This window comes from Filicampus tigris, chromosome 5 (genome assembly GCF_054856515.1).
Source record: "Filicampus tigris isolate MCC_2025a chromosome 5, RoL_Ftig_1.0, whole genome shotgun sequence".
Classification (NCBI taxonomy): Eukaryota; Metazoa; Chordata; class Actinopteri; order Syngnathiformes; family Syngnathidae; genus Filicampus; species Filicampus tigris.
In genome coordinates, this window is record NC_141221.1 from 10,655,634 (window position 1) to 10,676,783 (window position 21,150).

The window sequence follows — 21,150 nt, forward strand, 5'->3', positions numbered from 1 at the left end:
AAACATGTTTTTTTTTTTTCAAGACTATGTTCTATGCAAGCCCACTAGTCGAAACAAGGCATTCTGATAAATATAGCGTTTGTGGAATAAGAGTTGAGCCAGACGTTTTTAGCCATCTCTGGGGGTGGCCATTTTGTCACTTCTGTCGACTGAAAATGACATCACAGTTACTCAGGTAACGACCAATCACGGCTCACCTGTTTTCTGATTCTGAGCCGTGATTGGCCGTTACCTGAGCAACTGTGATGTCATTTTCAGTCCACAGAAATGACAAAATGGCCGCCCCCTGAGATGGCTAAAAAGGGGTGGATTTTGCTGCTACCTCATTCCACAAAACCAATATTAATCAGAATGCCGTGTTTCAACTAGTAGGCCTGCATAGAACATATTCTTGAAAAGATATGTTTGGGTTGATTTCCGCTTTAAGCAGTAGTTACGTAATATCTCTTTGAAAATGTAAAAAAAAATCTGATCACAGTACACACAGTACTAGTTTTCTCTTTTTTTGGATTAGGCGAGTGTACCTAATGTTGTGGCCAGTTCATTTTGTTTTGCCCATTCACAGGACAGGAGTACAACTTTTTGAAAATGGAGCCCGGGGAGGTGGATTCCTTAGGAGAAGTCTACGATTTTGACAGCATCATGCACTATGCCCGGAATACATTCTCCAGGTACGAGCCAAACCATGTTGCACTCCGTTCCACCTCACATGAAAACTAGTCTTTGGTCAAGTCATGCTGTGCCCTCAGCAACTCTTTAACCCATCATCTGGTTTTCCGTTTGTGCGCCTCCGCGTTTTATAGCTATATACAGTATTTCTGTAAATGCGTTGGTATCCTCTCCGTTGTACGTGGCAGTGTCTTTGAGAGAAGCAGCCACACACTAAAATATAATATCCACCCTGCAGATATCAAGTTTTACACATTCCATCTTCCTTAGTTCCTTGTCCTGCATGTACAATTTTTTTTCCTCAGTGCTTGTGAATTAGCATAGAGAGCTTCTCTTCTCTGAAAACATTTTAGAAAAGTAGGTGGGTTGTGTTTTGAAGTTCCCCTCTCCTCTTGTTCTCATTTTATTTTATCGTCACTCTCCAGCACAACACTTAACTAATGTGATTTGTGTCATATTTAGACAGCTGCTCCTTTTCCGAGATTCCAACAGTAGTAATACATTATCTTCATTTAAAGAACACATTCAGCGTTTTTATTTTTATTTCCATCTTTATGCTATTACCTTACACTGAAAACAGAAACGCCAACTTGAATGCAATGACCTTCCAACCCTCCCGGTGCAACACCTCAGGCAGTTGTAGCACTGCTGTGTTGGTGACAAAACACTGTCATTATCGTACCACATGGGGTACAGACTTGACATTTTGAACAAAAGTCAGCAAAATGTGTCCCTAGGCCTGCGGGCTATTGTCAGTGAAACTATGTGGAGCTGTGAGTAAAGTCAACCCTTTGTCAACAATCATGCATTTCCATATTGTGCCCGCGTTATGTAGCTAAAAAGATAGATGAGCGACATTTCCCTTTCAAGTAAAAGCCAAGCTTTCGTAGCCGTATATTAAGTATTTGGGATGTGCAAGCCACTTCCCGCAGCCTGTTCAAATTAAGGCCACTCTCCCGCTTTACTGCTGCTTTTGTGGCCGCAGACCTCATAAAAGCAGCATCAGCCCCACGTAGCTACAGTGGCCTTGCTTTATCGCAGCAAAATGTCTACGCACCACTTTCAGGGCTACGTGCAGCCTCTTGTAAAGTTGGTCTGCCAGCTCGTTATCCAGTCAAAGTCTTTTTGAAGAGGTTTTAATGATTGGTATTTCAGTAACATAATGCAGAGGCTATGACTGTAAACTCATTTTCCAGGTGTTTTAACACTACCTATGTCATTAAAGTGATAGAGAATGGAAAAGGGGTGTTCACAAACATTTTACATCACGTACCACATCAAAAATACTTACTCCGAGTATTACCATCATGACAAGTAGTGTTCATAAAAAATGAAGCAGAGTCGTTATTCCTAAAGAGGTTGTGTATATTACTGTAAGCCAAAGTTGTCATTAACAATTAACAGTAACACTGCACTTAAATATATGAAAAAAAAAAAAAAAAAACGAACTTAAATTAGGAATATTTAAGACATAATACCTTGTCAAGTGAATTCAGAGATTTGTTTTTGTGTCATGAGTCGCCCTTCCAATTGTCTGTGGATAGTCTGCAGTTGTGGCAGCTTTAGAGCGCCTCGTTGTTGGTTGTGAATGTGTGTGCACGTCACGTTGACGGAAAAGCAGGGGGGATATTTTTATTTATTTATTTTTTTTGTCTGACTTGACAGCCCATGTATAGACAGGGACTTCACGCTGGCATGGCCGTTTTTGAGTGTCTTGTTGTCACAATGTGGAAAAGCCCCAATACGACCCAGTAGGAGATATTCCATCCGCTGGAGGCTTGAAGTGAATATATTTTCATTCATGGCTCAAACATATAATTTGTGTGTAGGCATAAGAATGATGCTAGACCAGGCAGCATCCATTTTTTCCAGGTCATAATAGAGATATTTGATTGACAGCTGAGCCAGGCGTTTTTTTTCCCATCGCATTCATAGACACACCCACAGCAAAAACTACAGCTTGATTTTTCATGATTTTAAAGCCTCTTTTTATGTTTGCCAATAAATCCTTCAAATTCGTCAGGGTTGTTAACAACACTCTTCTTTGTGGTGTGTCAACTTAAAGCGGAAGCCAACCCTAAATTATTTTTTTCAAGATTATGTTCCCAGCAGGCCCACTAGTTGAAACACGGCATTCTTATTAATTTTGCGTTTGTGGAATATAGGTTAAGGAGCAAAATGCAATTGTTTTTAGCAATCTCTGCGGGCGACCATTTTGTCTTCTGTCGACTGAAAATGACATCACAACTGCTCACAATGACCAATCATGGCTCAGCTTCAGAAACAGGTGAGCTGTGATTGGTCGTTACCTGAGCCCTGAGACACTGTGATGTCATTTTCAGTTGACAGAAGTGACAAAATGGCCGCCCCCAGAGATGGCTAAAAACGAGTGGATTAACTCTTATTCCACAAATGCAATATTTATCAGGAATGCCTTGTTTCAACTAGTGGGCCTGCATAGAACCTATTCTTGAAAACAATATGTTTGGGTTGACTTCCTCCTTAAGTTTTCTTTATTTGTAGGACCGATGGTCGAGCCAAATAACCATGTTGGAAGAAGATGAGTCAGATGTGGCTTTTTAGTCATCAATTGTAGTCGGAAAATCAGCTCACCACAAGTGGCATTTTGACACGTGCCATTGTAAGAGTCGCAAATTATTCTTATCCGTGCTGTTGCATGTAGGATGTGGCTTCAGTGTGAGACGTCGACTCAAACAGCTTTAATTGGGTTTAATCACTTTAAATGGTGGCAGGTGTGTTTTTACTACCCCTCTCAAAAATATATTTATTCAATTGGGTTTAACAGGTTATAGGTCAGATCAGTGGTGGATAAAAGTTTTGACATGATTTATCTTCTTTATTTATTTTTTTATACCACGCAACCTGTTATTTAAACAGGGGTGTGTAGACTTTTTTTTTTTTTTTATCCACTGCATATTAAAACAACACAATGACCCTTGCCCCTATTGTATAGATAAACAGAGGAAACAGGGTTACAGCTGCAGGCAAAAATCATTCTAAACCATACAGGCTTCTACCTAGAGCAAAAAGGTTTTGACATTGTGCAGACAGTCTGAGTGTAATTTGATATCTGGTCACACACAACTCAAAATAACAAAATGAGTGAGCCTGGCCTATGATCATCACTACCCCAGTCTGATATGAGAACCAGCTGTTAGCCGCTCTTTTGTTCTCCAAGAGCCACAATGTCTCTCCCAGTGCTTCGTGTTAGTCTCCCGGTGTACGCGCTTGTGCTCAAATCAGCTGCTGGGCTCTTTGCAAGCAAACAGATTCCAGGAAGCAGAGAGAGAATCTTTGTCTAAACACACTCTGCGGCTGGGTGCAAGTCAATGCGTGGAGCCGCCCGCCTGTCCATGGCTATAGGTCAGGAATGCGCTCCACTTAGTATCGAAGTGAAATTCGCTTTAGTTGCGTTTGTTTTTTCGGTGTAGGCTTGCAGGGAAATAGTATAGCGTAGAAGATAATTTGGTATGTACCGATAATATTACGCAGCAGAAACCCTATCCTATTTATTTTTGTATTTAGCCCTAAAAATAAACAGAAAGTACCCTTTTAAATGTCTGTTCCAGTGTAAAATTCCCTTAGAAAAGACTTCCATTGACAAAATGACCTTAATTCTCATTTTAATGTCCTATTTATTTTTTAATTGCACCCTTTATAGTTTCGGTGAACTAGACTGGCGTTGGCTTTTTGACCTGCCTGCCATGTGAGTGATGAGGTATCCTGTCTGAGTGTAAGATCTGCCCCTCACTTCCCTCCGGATTCTACACAATGCCAAGATATACTGCTGGCAGTCCACAAACCGACGTGCGAAGCATGTTCACACTTTTAGACTGTCTGTGCCACAGAGCACTTAATAAATTAAATGGCTAGACCGCAGCCAAGTTCAAAGCAATCCAAATTTGTATTACAACATCATAGACACGCAGCGCTTCGATCAACTTCATTTCATTTTATCCCTACTGACTGCCAGAGGCGGTGCCTTGCAGCATGGAATGTAGTTGCATATGCAATATTGTTTTGTCATTACTATGGATGTAGGCAATATTAAACAGAAATGACAATTTTATTTATAGAGCACTTGGAAAAACAACCACGGCTGAAACACACTGCTGCACATAATACTAATTGAATACAAAACATAGTCAAATTGAACACAGCCTAATAGACTGGTTAACCGGCCAGCTGATATTATCTTCATTTTTTTTCTTAAATGTGTTTATTTTTAAAAAGGGACAAAGTATATTAATCAACATTTCTTAGGAAAAGTAAATGCAACCAAATGAGCTAAAAGCAAAAATGGCGGGTGGGGGGGGGTGTTTGTGCCAATTTCTGCAGTTTTTTTTTTTTTTTTTTTTAAATATCAAGGAGTAAACACAAACGTAGTGACAATTAAACTTTCCCCCTCTCCCAAAAATCTGCAAAAATGGATTCGGTGATATTTCTTTCCGTTTTAACATTGCAACAAATCTGATACGTATCCAATCTAGGACCACATATGAAAGGTCCTATTTGAAAAAAATCGCAATTGAGCAGTTTAGACTGTCATAAAAAAAATCATATACAGGTCACATACGGGCAAAAAAAAATCCGATCTGGGTGGCTGGAGACTTTGAGTCGCTGGAGAATTTTTAGGGCTGGCTGACTCCAAATTAAAAAAAAAAAAAAAAAAAAGAGGTGTGTTACAGTAAAAAATTGTAGTGATGCTGTTTAAGAATAAGAAATAAGGAATTCAATATCACATACAGTTGGAGCCGCATTTTCAATCATGGGATTTTCCTTGGCCTTCCACAACTTTGTGAACGTTTTTGTCCAATGTCACAAATGTAATAACAAACCACGATGAAACACAACCTTCCTTGGTGGAGGTATCAGTTGGCCTAGGTAAGAAAACACCTAGTTAGCCTTGAGCTGCGGGACCTTTAACTGACCTGAAGAAAACCCTCTGCAGCTGATGACTTTGATGACTTTGTCAGAATACTCGATCCCCCTGCATCGGCCTGACGTCTTTTCTGTCACACAGGGTCAAGATGTGGATTTGACCTCATGATCTCCACAATTCTGTGGCAACATTTGACACAATGGCCTAGCCCTCAAGTATGTTAGGCTGATAATCTCCCTCGGTCTGGTTTCACTTCAGCACGGATTCTGTCCCAATTTGTGTTCAGTCAAGACATGAGCGGAATGGCTGCCGCTGTTAAAAGAATGTTTCACACAAATCTATTTGAAGATTGTTACTTTCTCACTAGTCATTCCAAGCACATTTTTTCCCCGAGTCCTGATTGGCTGATTCACCTGTGCCAGTGTCTGTCTCTGTTAGTCTATTATTAGATTGTTGTACAGTAAATCACCGTGGGAAGCCAGGGCTTTTACTATGGCTATTGTTTGCAAGATTTCATGGTTCCTCTCAATGTTTTGCTGTCTTCTTGTCATGGTTTTGTCTGTGTTGCGTTACTCCAAGATTGAGTTCTTTACCCCAAAATGTTTTTTTGGATCACCCTGTGGAACACCGCCAACTCAAATAGAGACCTGCCAGTGTGCCCTTTGTCTCCTCTGACACTGGCTAGAGTGGAGTTTTTTTTTTTTTTTTTTTCTTCTTTTCCCCAGAGAACCAGCATACGGGCTTGTGGAGGCTCAAAGAGAGACAAGCAAGCAGGAAGAGTCTAAACTGTTAGCTCAGGCTGCAGTGTTTGCACATGCCTGGCATTGATAGGCAAGTCACCATGGGAACGACCAGGGAACCAGGCCGCTGCTCGCCAATACTCGAAGAAAAATGGAGATGAGAAACTAGCAAAGTGTCAAATGAGACAGCAGTGTGAAAAGAGTCTTTTAGGACTTACTGTTCTCCCCTGGCCTTTTGTAAAACCAAATATGCCGCACCTGACCTTTTGGTAATGATTTCGGTCATTTTACACGTATATTACGTCTGACTACTACTCCTATAAAGAGGTCATGCACAATGCCAATATAAGGTTAATCTGCCGAATGGTCCCGTGTGCATTTAAAATGTTTTACATAAGGAAAGTCCCTTAGCAGTTTTCTTTTTTCCCCCCACTCTAGGTGTGCGTAATTAATGATGATAGGTGTGGCTGTGCGTGTTGATTCAGGTCAATAATGACTTCTGATGTATAAGCCAGGAATGTGATTACTGGCAGCTTTTGTCACGAACAAATGAGTCAGGTGAGATAAATGGTATACCACATTTGGCGGTAGTTTCTTGTTGCGCTTTATATGATTTTATGAGTCCATGTTGAAATGATTTTGTGTGTGATTTGAAATCCTTTAGCAAATACAGTGGTTCCTTCAGATAAGCGTAACCAGACTTACGACTTACATTTGGGTGATTTTCATATATTTATTTTTTGCATAGATTTGCGATTAAAAATCTCAAATCCGAAAATTGCTTTCAACTCACTTCACAACAAGCAGCACAACGATATTTCCAGAGATTTCAAGGTCTCCAATTGAAGTTTACTGTCAAACTCAACATCAAACAAAGAGACAACAGTCATGATGCACAAACAATTTGATTACAATCCATTTTATTTAGTTATTACTTGGGCCCTACCGGTATGGATTCTGTGAGGCCAAAGCCGATTACAATATTTCACAGAATAAAATTCCGCTAACGATTAATTGGCTGATTAAAGTACAAAATATATATTGAATGAAATAACTTGGCCCCTTTAATGCTTACATAAATATATGAATTACATGCAGAACATTTGACTATTTTACAATACTTGTTTACTTCACAAATTGGCTGATTTTTATTTATTTATATATTTTTTTGGGGGGGGGGGTTTGAATGTTATTAGTCTTACGTTGCAATTTGTTTTTAAAAGAAATTGGATGATTTTTGTTTGTTTGTTTGTTTGTTTATTTTGTTTTGGTTTGTTGTTGCTGTTGTTTTTGTAATTTATTTTTAAGGTAATATTGGCCAATGAAATCAGCCAGCCAATTAATTGATCATGTTCTCGTTTTTGCTGTTTTCATAAAATGCAGTATTATAGAGTGCTGTTTTTATTATTTAAAAACACATTGCAGAATGTTTTCTTGTTTGTTTGTTTGTTTTGTTTTGTTTTGAGATGGGGGAGGGGGGCTGGAACGCATTCATGTCATCTCCATTCATTTCATGGAGAAAGACGAATTGAGAGTTTTTTAAGACTTGAGCATCTCAAGGCACCACCTCAGTGCATAAAAAGAAATTCTGTGCAAAGCCAACATGTACAACCTGCATAAAAACGAAAGAGAGTACAAATAGAGAATAAAAAACTTAAGTGGATTAAAACAACGAAAGTAATGTACATGACAATCCATTATTGTTAATTATCTACGGCGCTTTAAAGGCATGGATAAATAGTGGCGTCGGGGTCACCAGGTTCGCACAACAATTTTGTAGTAGTTAAGCACTCTTATGTTGAAAGTGGATTAAAATCAAGCATTTCTGAGCAGGCTTTGTTCATACAATATACAGTCCACATTGTTTTCAGTCATTCATAAACCAACAGGAGCAATGTCTTCCCTAGCGCAGAGTGTTAGTTTTCAAAATCCTCCATTCTTGTGCGAACGGGCCCTCAAGGGTCATGCGGCACTAACGTTCGTCTCCCTCTCTGTGCATCACAGGGGCATCTTCCTGGACACCATCCTGCCGCGCTACGATGTGAACGGTGTGCGACCACCCATTGGCCAGAGAACCAGACTTAGCAAAGGGGATATCGCACAAGCACGCAAACTCTACAAATGCTCCAGTAAGACCAAAACGGCAGATCCTGTCTGCTCTGGCCTTTTTTTTTTTTTTCTTTTTTCTTCCCTTGTCTATTTTTGCACATGCGTGAGAGATCTGCAGTTGTCCCGCTTTCCCTCGATGCATCTCCTACTGGGTGGGAATAGCCAATCCTCTACTTATTGATGTGGTGCGGCTGCTTGGCTATAGCATCCCAGACTCCCAAGTGGAGAGGAGTGTAAACACTACCCAGCAACAGGAAGTCATCACAGACCCATGCTGGTCATGAGAGGACAATGGCCAACAAAGCAAAGCGTTTCACAGCGGGGGAAGGTTACATAAGATGGCCGCTTTTGTGAAGCACTTTGTTTACACTGGGCGATGTCAACAGAATTGATGGCGTTAACGTCGGTACATTAGGAACAGACGTCCGCCGAATAGATTTGATGTCATGCAGTTAATTATAGGTCAGGTCAGGATAGCTGAGCTGTCAAACACGGCGACGGCTTGCAAAGTCGAACCAGCTGTCGAGACTTTACAGCCGAGGCTCGAGCCGGCGGTTTGAACCTTAAACGGACCTATATATACACAGATTACTGTACATACATCTGTGTTTGTTCTACGTCATCTCCCTCAATGACGGTCTTGGAGGAAGAAACCCCCTTGTGATGTGGCAGCAGTTGATGTGTTCCTGGAAACCGACAAAAACTTTCCGCAGCCATGGATCTCCCATTCATGCCGCACTCTTGGAAATGTTTATCATCCCCTACGTGTGGCCCCCGAGTGGTTTTTAACCCTTTCGTATTATCGCCCGAAACCCATCACTGAGGGGTTCCTTGTTCTGCCGCTGACACACTATTGAGCAGAGGCACTCGCGTAAACAGTTGGGGGGGATGTTTTCATTTCACCTGCTAAGTGAAACTGAGTTGAAATAACAAGAGGGCAATCATGGAAGGGGTCTCACAGCGCAAGATACAAATCTCCGCTCTGTAATTTCACCTAATTGAATACATCTTCAGCCTCCTCTTTTTGCCTCCTGGCGCCTGCATTAACATCAAGTCTTTGCATTTTTAATTTTGCCAGTTAAGCAAGGGCATCACGTACATAATGTATCACATCCTCTAGAGAGCTGGGTTATTTATAGAGGGCCAAGTTTTTTTTTTCAGAGGATGCTTAGAGAGAGTGTCTCATATTGTGATATTCATTTGTAAACTCATCATCTGGGCCAAGGTTGTTATACTTAACAAAGACTGATGAAATAACTAAAACCAAAATTTAAAAAGGGCTGTTCATTCGCGAAAGAAAATAAAAACGAAAATGATTAAAAAAAATCTAATTCTAAAAGTTATCTAATCTAAAAGCTAAAACGACGGTAATTAAAATATAGCGAAAATGTCCCTCGTTTTTGTCCATTAACATCGTGCATATGCGTTCAGGGTTCATTTTAAACGTATTTATCTTGGTATTGCTATACCTCCGTACAGAAGGAAGGTCAAACAGTTGTTTGAGAACTGTAGTTTACTTAAAGTGGAAGTCTATCCAAACATGTTTTTTTTTTTCAAGAATATGTTCTATGCAAGCCCACTAGTTGAAACAAGGCATCCTGATAAATATTACATTTGTGGAATACGAGTTAATCCACCCGTTTTTAGACATCTCTGGAGGCGGCCATTTTGTCACTTCTGTCGGCTGAAAATGACATCACAACTGCTCAGGTAACAACCAATCACGGCTCAGCTTCAGAAAACAGGTGCGCCGTGCTTGGTCGTTACCTGAGCCCTGAGCAGTTGTGATATCATTTTCAGTCGACAGAAGTGACAAAATGGCCGCCTCCAGAGTTGGCTAAAAACGGGTGGATGCACTCATTTTTAGCCATCTCTGGGGGCGGTCATTTTGTCTTTTGTCGACTGAGAATGACATCACAACTGCTCACAATGACCAATCACGGCTGACCTGTTTCCTGAATCTGAGCCGTGATTGGTCATTGTGAGCAGTTGTGATGTCATTCTCAGTCGACTAAAGACCAAATGACCGCCCCCAGAGATGGCTAAAAACGAGTGGATTAACACTTATTCCACAAACGCAATATTTATTAGAATGCCCCGTTTCAACAGGTGGGCTTGCATAGAACATATTCTTGAAAAAAAAAAAATGTTTGCATTGACTTCCACTTTAATTACATAATACTTAGTTACCTTTTTTTTTCATCTTGCACTTGACAAAGATGCCATATATTAAAAAAAACAAACTAAACGAATTCTAAAACAAATAAAAACTAAACTAAAACACAGCATTTTTGAAAAAATAAGAACTAACAATCTTGCTCTAAAAATAAATTAAAACTAACCGAATTCAAAGAACAAAAGTCACTACAGTATCATGAAAAATCCCAAACTATTACAACCCTGACCCTGGACTGGGTGCATCACCACATGTTGAACATGAAAGAGCTGCCTTTTGACTTATCAAATGCTCTCAGGGACATAAGGTCAGAGAAGGCAGAGCTTCACCTCAGATTGCGCAATCTCACACTAACCCGGCTGTGGAGAAACCATCTCTTTGACGTTCTAATTTAAACGCGTGTGGTTCCCGTGCAGGTGTTTGCCTGTATAGTTTGAAGTCATGGCTGAGGTGTTTGAGCCTGGAACTGATTTGCTGTTCCACATGGTCACGGCTGTAGCGCTCAGCTCCTTTTGTTTTTGTCTCTGCGGACAGGATGTGGCGACAGTCTGCAGGATAGCAGCGGCAATTTCTCCTCCCCAGGTTTCCCCAACGGATACTCGGCCTACATGCACTGCATCTGGAGAATATCCGTCACACCAGGCGAAAAGGTGAGCCGCTGGTAAAGGCCAAATCGGCCGTGTGACGCTCTAAAACAAACACCGCTCTCTGTTCCATGTGCTGTTGTTGTCTCTCGTCCAAGGTTTTATCGCTGTGTGACCTTTGTCCCGTTGAGTGTCAATAATCACCCCTCTCTTGGTTTTTAAAGATCATTCTGAACTTCACCTCCATGGATCTATACAGGAGTCACCTGTGCTGGTATGACCATGTGGAAATCAGGGATGGCTATTGGAGGAAGGCGCCCCTCAAAGGTCATTTTTTATTCATTTGAACCGCGCAATGAATTCATGACGGGTTTTTTTTCCTTTCATGAGGGAGCGTTGCTGATAATACATATAATAATGTTTTGACATCACTCTCTTCCAACTAAATCTGATGTCATTAATTTGGCATCACATCACAAGCAAATTTCCCTCAAAACACTTTCCATGTGGAATTTTAGGAGTTCACTTCCTAGGTATATGGTGAACAATATGTCCCACATGAGCATACACTTTGGCAACTCAAGCGATGGAAAAAAACGCCTTGGAAAGGCGACTCATTGGAGAAAGAAAGCGAGTGAGGCAAATGAAAGTGACAGCATTGCTTGTATCAATAATAGTGTTATAGGTATAAATGGAATGCTGCTAACGGCATGACTATAGCGTTTTTGGCTAACAGCTTTGGAGGCAAAAGTAGCTATTTAGTTCCTTTAAAGTTCATAATGCAATTCTACTCAAATTGTATGAAACTTAAAATCCCCCCATCTTTCCTCCAGGCCGATTTTGTGGCGATAAACTGCCTGAGCCGATCATCTCCACCGACAGCCGGTTGTGGATTGAGTTCCGCAGCAGCAGCAACTGGGTGGGAAAAGGTTTCTCCGCCGTTTACGAGGGTAAGCGCCCGTTCCCGACCTCTCCGCCTCAGCGATGTCGCTCAGCTGAGTGAACTCGCACGTCCGTCTCCAAGCTGCAGTAATATCCCCCTTTTTTTTTGGCACCCGTACTGCTGATGTGTCAGCCGCATTATGCTGCATTAATCAGATTTTGGCCAGCCCTCAGAATCGGCTCTATTGTTTCCAGGCCACGCAGAGGCTTGGGTGTGTGTGTTAGTCACTGAGTGTGTATGTGTGCGCGAGGCATTTCAGCTAATCCACATTGCGAAAATCCGATCAGTGTGCTCACGTTTTATTTTCTTAAGGCACGCGTTAATGATTTTGCTATGAAGCGAGTTTTTATTCTTGTCTTCCTTGTCACGTGCAGCCATCTGTGGTGGGGAGGTGAAGAAGGACAGTGGCCAGATCCAGTCCCCCAACTACCCTGATGACTACAGGCCTAACAAAGCATGCGTATGGAAGGTTACTGTAGCTCAGGGCTACCACGTAGGCCTCACCTTCCAGTCCTTTGAAGTGAGGCCCCGCCTTGACAAACTTTATTGCACCTTTCTCCAAAATTTGCTTCACAACCGCCCGGCCCAAAACCTTCTGTTACGCAGATCGAGAGACATGACAGTTGCGCATACGACTACCTGGAGGTGCGTGACGGCAACTCCGAGAACAGCCCCCTGCTGGGCCGCTTCTGTGGCTATGACAAACCAGATGACATCAAAACCAGCTCCAACCAGCTGTGGATGAAATTTGTTTCAGATGGCTCCGTCAACAAGGCCGGATTTGCAGCCAACTTCTTCAAAGGTCAGAGTTGAAAGGTTGTGAACGCTGCAGGGAATTTCAGCATGTGTCTTTAAGAAATAATGTGTTTGGCATTAGCACTCTAAATCACAGTGGAACCGGGAAAGGTCAAACTTGTTTTTCCCACTGGAAATATTGGAAGTTGGAGGTTGCTGTCATGAAAGCTTTATTAACTGGCCAAGCAATATTTGAACTCCAATTTTATCAAGAGTGAAACAAGCAGCGATGAACAGGCACTCACAACGCATGAGTCCTTGAGACTTTTTTTTTAATGTCCTGTACTGTTAGACATAACTTCCCAATTTGTGTTAAATGGTGAAACTGGCATCGGGGATTTTTTTTTTTAACTTTCCAGGTGGCGCTGCGAGTGCTATGAGTGTGTTTTGGGGAGTTTTGTTGACGACCCTTCAAATAGATACAGTACATTTTCACTACAAGCACTTACTTGGACAAAAATGTTGTTGTGTGGGAGTGTTGAGTGCCCCCCAAAAGTTGACTCATTCCTCAAAAAGGTATTTAATTCATTGGAACAATAAAACTGTCAAAAATACCCTCAACTTTAATCAGCCACATGACAACTGCCTCGCATTTCTTTTTTCAATATTAACTGTCAGACAAGTATAAAATGAAGCAGTGTTGTAATTTTCAAAAATTTTCAAATCAATAAAACACTCTTCTTTTGATAAGTGGTGACAAGGAGAACAGCTAGCCCAGTATTTCCAGACATTTATTGAGCCAAGGCGCATATTTTACAACAGAAAAATGTAACAGCACACCACCAAACAAAAAGTACAGAAATTATGATGTTGTGTGGTGACAGTGGTAGTAGTGTAAAAGCATTTAATTGTTCTTACGGTCACTATATGTTGCTAGCATAGATACACAATTTTCAAATCAATTAAATGGAATTGCTTAATTTTGCTAAATGATCTCTCATGTCACATAATAGTGCCACAAAACATTAGAAAGCACTGAGCTAGGCAGTTGGCAGCTAGCTAACTTGTGCTAGCAGCTAATCATAGATGTTAACAGAGTTTAATCCTTGATGCTTACGTTACATTCGCTCAACAAAAAACGCTGATGTTTTGGGGGGGCTGGAATGGATTAATAGAATTTCAGTTCATTTCAGTTGGGAAAATCAAGGTCCAGTCATGGTACCAACATGGTTTGACATTTGTGGCGTTTGAGTTTGAAGGTTACACTGTATGTTATTGCTCCGATTGCGCCTCTGGGTTGTGTGTGAACCTCCTTGTTTGGAGGATTTCTCGTACAGCCCCACGGAAGCAGGGGGCCCAGTTAAAAGGCTCCCTAACATATCTTTGTGTTTTAGAGATGGATGAGTGCTCCAAGCCGGACAACGGTCGCTGTGAGCAACGCTGTGTCAACACGCTGGGCAGCTACAAGTGTGCCTGTGACCCAGGCTATGAGCTGGCTGCTGACAAGCGCAGCTGTGAGGGTATGTCCGATGGTGTTTTCTTACTTCGGAACTATTACATTTTCACCTTTGCCGTGCTGCCAAACCCACGCTTCACCCTGGAGAACACACTCATCTTGACAGAAAAGTCCGCGTCTACACGTAACCAGGTTTAGATCTTCATCAGATCCTGAGCTTGACTTTTTTTTTTTTTTCCTACTCAGTAAAGTAGCAGGTATGTGCGCTTTCACACAGACAGCGTGTGGATCCTTAAAGCATTTTAGGAAAAATGTCCAAAATGAAGATTATTCTTAAATCTTGAAATTATATTGCACCCATATGGCTTTCCCATAATATCCAGTGATTAAGAGGTCTTACATTTGACGGTGTCCTTGAAAAGGTTTTAAGATAGATTTACACAGCAGTTTCAAGTGGCTAATTCCTACTTAATGCCTATATCTGATTTCTTTTGACTATTTCCACGTACCTCTCAAGTGATGTATTTCCAATGTGGCAGAGTTTACATTGAAGGAACACATGAAATAACACACGTGCAGATGCCCAACTGGAATGTAAATAACTGCGACAACACAGAAGTAAACAATAATACATAATATAAATATTAAACTCTCCATAGCATTTACCGTAGTTGCACTGGGCTGAATCTTCTCCCTCTTTAAATGAGGGTAACCTCCGCATTACTTCACGGGTCCGTTTGCTGTTTTCATGATACTCACATCTTGAATGTACGGTAGCATATTTAGACAATATTTAATGGTCTATACTTTCGCCGTATTTTAAATTTCCAGCAGGTTTTGTTTGTGCACCAATTAGTGTATTTTATATATGTACGATGTCTACGTTAACACTGCATTTCTAGACTGAATTTTTACCGATGTTTGGAAGATGACTACAATGTGAATATACCCAATTCAATGTTTTTTAATGTTTAGGCGTTTGACACTCTAGTTACATGACTTCTGTACTACATTTCACAGTTGTGTCACTTGAGAGCAAAATATTGGAATTGTTGTGTAAATCCTGCCTGATCAGGTACATGCAAACATTACATAAGAAGGCATAAAATGATTGGCTTGTCTTTGTCTGACCAGTCCATGCTTGTGCTGTTTGTACTGAAAAGTGGGAATGCCTCTTTTACAGCCATTGTGAGGGACTAGTGAAAAGATAATGGAAGGAATTGTTGAAATTAATTCACATAAAACACTATAACAGTAATACAATTAATAGAATAATTGGTAGATAAAAGCATGTTTCAGTCTTCCTGCGCCACAGTACAAAACACCAGACAAATAATGCTAAAAAAAAAAAAAAAAATGTTGCCACGCAATCAAACTGCACGCTAAATAGCTAAGTGCCTCTTTTACGTGTCTACCTTGAAAGTCGATACGGTACTTAACATTCGTCTTAACTAAGACTAGCCAAGTTAGGGCGTAGCAGCTGTTGTTGTAGCAGAGTGCTACATTACATAATTCATCCTGAGCATTCCTAAAACCACCCTTGGCAGGCCAGACCGTCATTGGTTGAACGCAGAAAGGATATTTTGCCTCGTTGCTTGTTTCAAAGTCGTCCCGTTTTTGGGTCTCGTGTGCAGCTGCCTGCGGAGGCTTCATCACCAAGCTGAATGGCTCCATCACCAGCCCCGGTTGGCCCAGAGAATACCCCCCCAACAAGAACTGCATCTGGCAGCTGGTCGCTCCCACGCAGTACCGCATCACTCTGCTCTTTGACGTCTTCGAGACTGAGGGCAATGACGTGAGCACTGGGGTTGTTGTGTACCGGCGCTGGGTGGGTTTGTTCTGTTTTCCTTTTGTCACCGCACGCGTCTCGCCGTAATCCTCTTCCGTGTAGCGCGTCATTGATGTCACCGCCGAAGACGTTTCAGCCACTTTATCCAGCTTCGTATTCATGCTCAGGTTTGCAAGTACGACTACGTGGAGGTGCGCAGCGGACTCTCGGCAGATTCCAGGCTACACGGGAAGTTCTGCGGCGCCGAGAAACCCGAAGCCATCACCTCGCAGTACAACAACATGCGCATTGAGTTCAAGTCTGACAACACGGTGTCCAAAAAGGGCTTTAAAGCACAGTTCTTCTCAGGTGGGTTCATCTAGCTCGGAATTGATTTCTTCGCGGGTCACATTGTCGTCAGGCTCGCCCTCAGGGGGACGCTTACAACGTCAAACCACATCAACATATAATCGTTAAGCAAAAAAAAAAACAAAAGCAAAAAAAACAGTCTTTTATGTAAATTTTTTGTGTAAAGTAGACCGCAGGCCTTTTCTAAAGATAGCTCACCAATGATGGAACATTGTGATTTCCTAAGAGTATTGTAGAAGCGAAAATGACACAAAGTTCTTTAAAAGAAAATGTTGTATATAGCCACACTCGTCTAAACACGGCATTCTGATTGCTATTGTGTTTATGGAATATGAGTTGAGTAATAAAATCCACCTGTTTTTTTCCATCTCAGAGGTCGGCAATTTTGTCACTTGCTGTCGACTGAAAATGACATCATAGTTGCTCAGGGCTCAGATAACGACCAATCACGGCTCAGCTTCAGAAAACAGGTGAGCTTATCTGAGCCCTGACCAACTGTGATGTAATTTTCAGTTGACAGCAGGCGACAAAATGGCCGCCCCCTGAGATAACTAAAAACGTTGTTGCTTAACTCATATTCCACAAATGGAATGCCGTGTTTAAATTAGTGGAGGCACAGAGAACATATTACTGTTAAGAAAATGTTTGGGTTGGCTTCCCTTTTAAAGAGAATTATAGAAATGCGTATTGATATTTGTGTTTTCTAATTATTTGTGAGAAATCATTAACATGTTCAGTGTCTTCACAAATAAATGTCATTAATTTTTAATGAGAAAATACTGTAGAATTAGAGGTAACTTGAGCAAATTTCTTATTTCAGATTTGTGTATCAAGCTGTTTGCACATTACATGAATCAGTACCCAAAAAGTAGCTCTCGGTCTCAATCTTTCACAGATTTACTGAAATATCAACATAGTGTAGTGTTCTTTTTAGAAAATGAAAGATGTAGACAAATGTAAGAGTATGAATTATTATGCTGGCTGATTAGTGGGTTTTTTTCCTCAAAAACCTTTGGCTAGCTATGATGGCGCCAGAAGCTGAGCTGTACTGTGTTTGTTTGCTATGGCTACGGCATGTGGCTCAAGCACATGGCAGTTACACTTCTTGTCCTTTCCACTCATATGTTCTGTGTGAGAAGTCCCAAAATCATCCCATGATTCGCAATTACATAATTGCACCTGCATTTTGGTTATCATTTTCATGGCTAGTAGAAAAATTGTGGCACGCTTTCGCGGGACATATACAATGACGTGGCTGGTGAGCCTTGACTTTGCCACCCGTGATGGAAATTTCATTTCGTTGTGGTGATCGTCGCCCGTGTGCGTCCTCAGACAAAGATGAGTGCTCCAAAGAGAACGGCGGCTGTCAGCACGAATGCGTCAACACTTTCGGAAGCTACAGCTGCCAGTGCAGGAGCGGATTTGTATTGCACGAGAACAAGCATGACTGCAAAGAGGGTACACCACTAAAATGATGATTTAATTCCTGTGCAAAGATCCTCATACGCTTACTTGTGTTCGCACTTAACCATTTTTTTTGGGGGGGGGGGCCGTGTCATCGCAGCTGGCTGCGATCACACGGTGACCAGTGTGAGCGGTACCATCACCAGTCCCAATTGGCCGGATAAATATCCCAGCAAGAAGGCTTGCACCTGGGCGCTCACCACCACGCCTGGCCACCGCATCAAAATAGTATGTAACACGTTTCTGGCAGTTCCGAGGTTGGGGGTTCGAATCCGTTGTGTTCCCCTTTGTGCTTTCAACTTCCTCACAAGTGCCCGAAACATACTTCATACACCAAGTGAAAATTGTCCATAAGTGCAAATGTGAGCGTTACTGGTTGTTTTTTGTGACAAAATATAATATGTGATATTGCAAAATACATTCACAGGTACATGATGCCTTGAGATACAAGTCATATTCATTCTTTGGCCACGCTTGTAACTTAAAACACTCACATCTCAAATCATCTTTCCCCATTGAAATTAATGCACATGCCGTGAATCCGTTCCAGCCTGCCACCCCAAAAAAACAGCATTTTTGTTTGTGTTTTTGATAAAGAAAAACAGCACAATGTTATGTTGCACTTTAGAAAAACATTAAGGAATAGCATAACACTAATCAATGGCAAATTTGAATCGGAGATGGCTTTATGTGTCCCTAAATGTATTGTTGACACAAATTTCAAAGTGTCGTTACTTTTTTTTTTTCCTACCACCTCAGGTTTTTGAAATACCGGTACTTTCATTTTTTATGTTTTTAAATATGACCTCTAAAAGCTGCACAATACGGATCTTACCATGCATTTTATTTTGTAGCTATAAAGTTTCATTTAAAAAAAATCCACCTGTTGCTGAACCTAAGCCTTATGTCATAAATATTGCTGTATTACATATTATATTGTTTTTATTATATGTTATTATCATGAATACCTGTTGTGCTAGAGGAAGAAACAAGGGCGGATTAGATATCAGTGCAAAAAAAAATGTAGAAAAGTTTACTCGCATCTCTGATTTAAAAAAAAAAATGTAAAAAAGTAAATCGTTATGAATTAAACAGTTTGTGCATCATAGTTTTTTCCTTTCTGGTGTGCCCGCCTTGGCCACCAGGAGGCAGTATAATACTGCCGTTCAGAAGAATACTGCTTTCTTCTACTACAGTAAGTGACTCATCAAGATTCTGTAAAAATTGTTATTTTTACAACATCATAAAGAATATATGTCTGTGAGTATTATTATATTTCTCGAATCGTGAAAAACATGCACGTGACCTCACTTGCACAGTATGTCAAAGCACCACTGTATTAATGCCTTTATAAAAGCAACATTTTGGATACAGCTTTTGTATTGCAAACGTACCTAATGAAGTGGCCTGTCACTGGATGTGCACGTAACGTGATCATTCCTCCTCCCTCGCAGGCTTTCAACGAGATCGACATGGAGGCTCATCTGGAGTGCGCTTACGACCACATCGAAATCTACGACGGGAAAGACGGCAAAGCTCAAACTCTCGGTCGCTTCTGCGGCACAAAGAAGCCGCAGCCCATCACGTCCAGCGGCAACAAACTTTTCATCCGCTTTTTCTCCGACAACTCCGTTCAGAAGAAAGGCTTTGAGGCATCCCACACTGCAGGTACAGTCACACACGGAACTAGCATACTTAACTACAAAATGGCCTCTTTGTTTAGAGAAAGGTTGAGTTCTCGACGTGACCTTTTGTTGGTTCAACTTGATGTTTCTCTGCACAGAGTGCGGCGGTCGCCTGAAGGCCGAGGTCAAGACCAAGGACCTGTTCTCCCACGCCCAGTTCGGGGACAACAACTACCCCGGAGCCTCCGACTGCCAGTGGGCGATCTCGGCCGAGAAAGGCTACGGCGTGGAGCTCATCTTCCAAACCTTTGAGATCGAGGAGGAGGCGGACTGCGGCTACGACTACATGGAGCTCTTTGACGGGGCCGACACCAAGTCTCCGCGGCTGGGACGTTACTGTGGCTCCGGCGTAAGCAAAACAACTCTTGTCTGGATTCCAAAACATTTCATATTCACAAGCTAGAATCTTTTGGTAACTGAGCATTGAATGCCGAGACAATACTAAAATACATATCGTCGCTGTCCTGTGGAAAACACACTTATCCCCAATTTTGGAAACTTTTTTATTTTTCACTTTAATGCGATGTCTATAACGCGGAAACACGATTCATGTAAAAATAAGTAAATGAAAAGAAATGGGCATAAGTGTTTTTTACATGACAGCGACGATATGCCCCTTCAAGGCACATTCTGTATCCAACACAAATACACTACAATCCATATGGTATTTTCTATACATTTTTCTTTGACAATGAGTTCAAAAAGTGTTTTAATACGTTTAAAAAGCATGTGGGAGTGGTTAAACTATTTTTTAAAAAATGGTGTGTCTCATCGCAGATTTTCACCATTTGTGTGTGTCTGGAATGTATCCCCCTCATCAATCGCCAGCATTTTATTAAATCCACAATTCAGCACCAACTCACTTGACATGTCATGTTGTGTGACCTGGCAGAGCGCTTTGGCAAAGGACAAGGCTGACTTTTGAGTGATCTTAGTGCAGTGAAGCCCCGTTTATTGCTGGGACACGTTCCAGACCCGTCCGTGATTGATGAAAATCCATGATGTAGAGAGACTACATACTATAAAAAAAAAAAAAAACGAGAAAACATTTTTGAGACCATTTACTGCTCGTTTTGAATGCAGTGGTCCCTCGTTTTTCGCAGGGGTTAAGTTCCAAAAATGATCTGCGATTGGTGTAATCCGCAAAGTAGGAAACTTCTTTTTAAATGTTTTAGTTTTTATGTTTCTACTGTACGTTTTAAGGATGTAAACCTCACCATTAAGCTTCTCACATTTCTCTCATGTTTAAACTCACTCAAAATTCAAACCTTAGTAAATAAGTATACATGATTATCATTATTATTAATATTGATAAAAATGTTTTTATTAATTGAACTTCAATATTGTGCGTTAAAATTGACCCGTTTAGAAAGTTAAGGGAGGGGAAAATAAAAGGATTTAACTTTGTCTGCTGGCCATTTTTTTTTTTTTCTATTTTTTTTTTTTTTAAACAAAAGTTGAAGTTGATTGTAAAACTGACAAAAAAAAGATAATACAAAAGATAATTGGTTGAATAAACCTTCAACCAACTGCTTCTTTAACACACATG

At 41.1% G+C, this 21,150-nt stretch overlaps 1 protein-coding gene across 1 annotated transcript in view; it reads left to right on the plus strand.

Annotated features, from left to right (window-relative positions):
• bmp1a (bone morphogenetic protein 1a) overlaps positions 1-21,150 on the plus strand; it is a 38,224-nt gene that overhangs the window by 15,331 nt on the left and 1,743 nt on the right. Inside the window, exons 6-19 of the mRNA XM_086030240.1 lie at positions 566-671; positions 8,317-8,441; positions 11,132-11,247; positions 11,406-11,508; positions 12,015-12,131; positions 12,499-12,644; positions 12,731-12,926; positions 14,254-14,379; positions 15,950-16,110; positions 16,272-16,452; positions 17,785-17,910; positions 18,017-18,144; positions 19,371-19,584; positions 19,700-19,950. Coding sequence (XP_085886366.1) covers positions 566-671; positions 8,317-8,441; positions 11,132-11,247; positions 11,406-11,508; positions 12,015-12,131; positions 12,499-12,644; positions 12,731-12,926; positions 14,254-14,379; positions 15,950-16,110; positions 16,272-16,452; positions 17,785-17,910; positions 18,017-18,144; positions 19,371-19,584; positions 19,700-19,950 — 2,096 coding nt within the window. The remainder of the gene's footprint in view (positions 1-565; positions 672-8,316; positions 8,442-11,131; positions 11,248-11,405; positions 11,509-12,014; positions 12,132-12,498; positions 12,645-12,730; positions 12,927-14,253; positions 14,380-15,949; positions 16,111-16,271; positions 16,453-17,784; positions 17,911-18,016; positions 18,145-19,370; positions 19,585-19,699; positions 19,951-21,150) is intronic.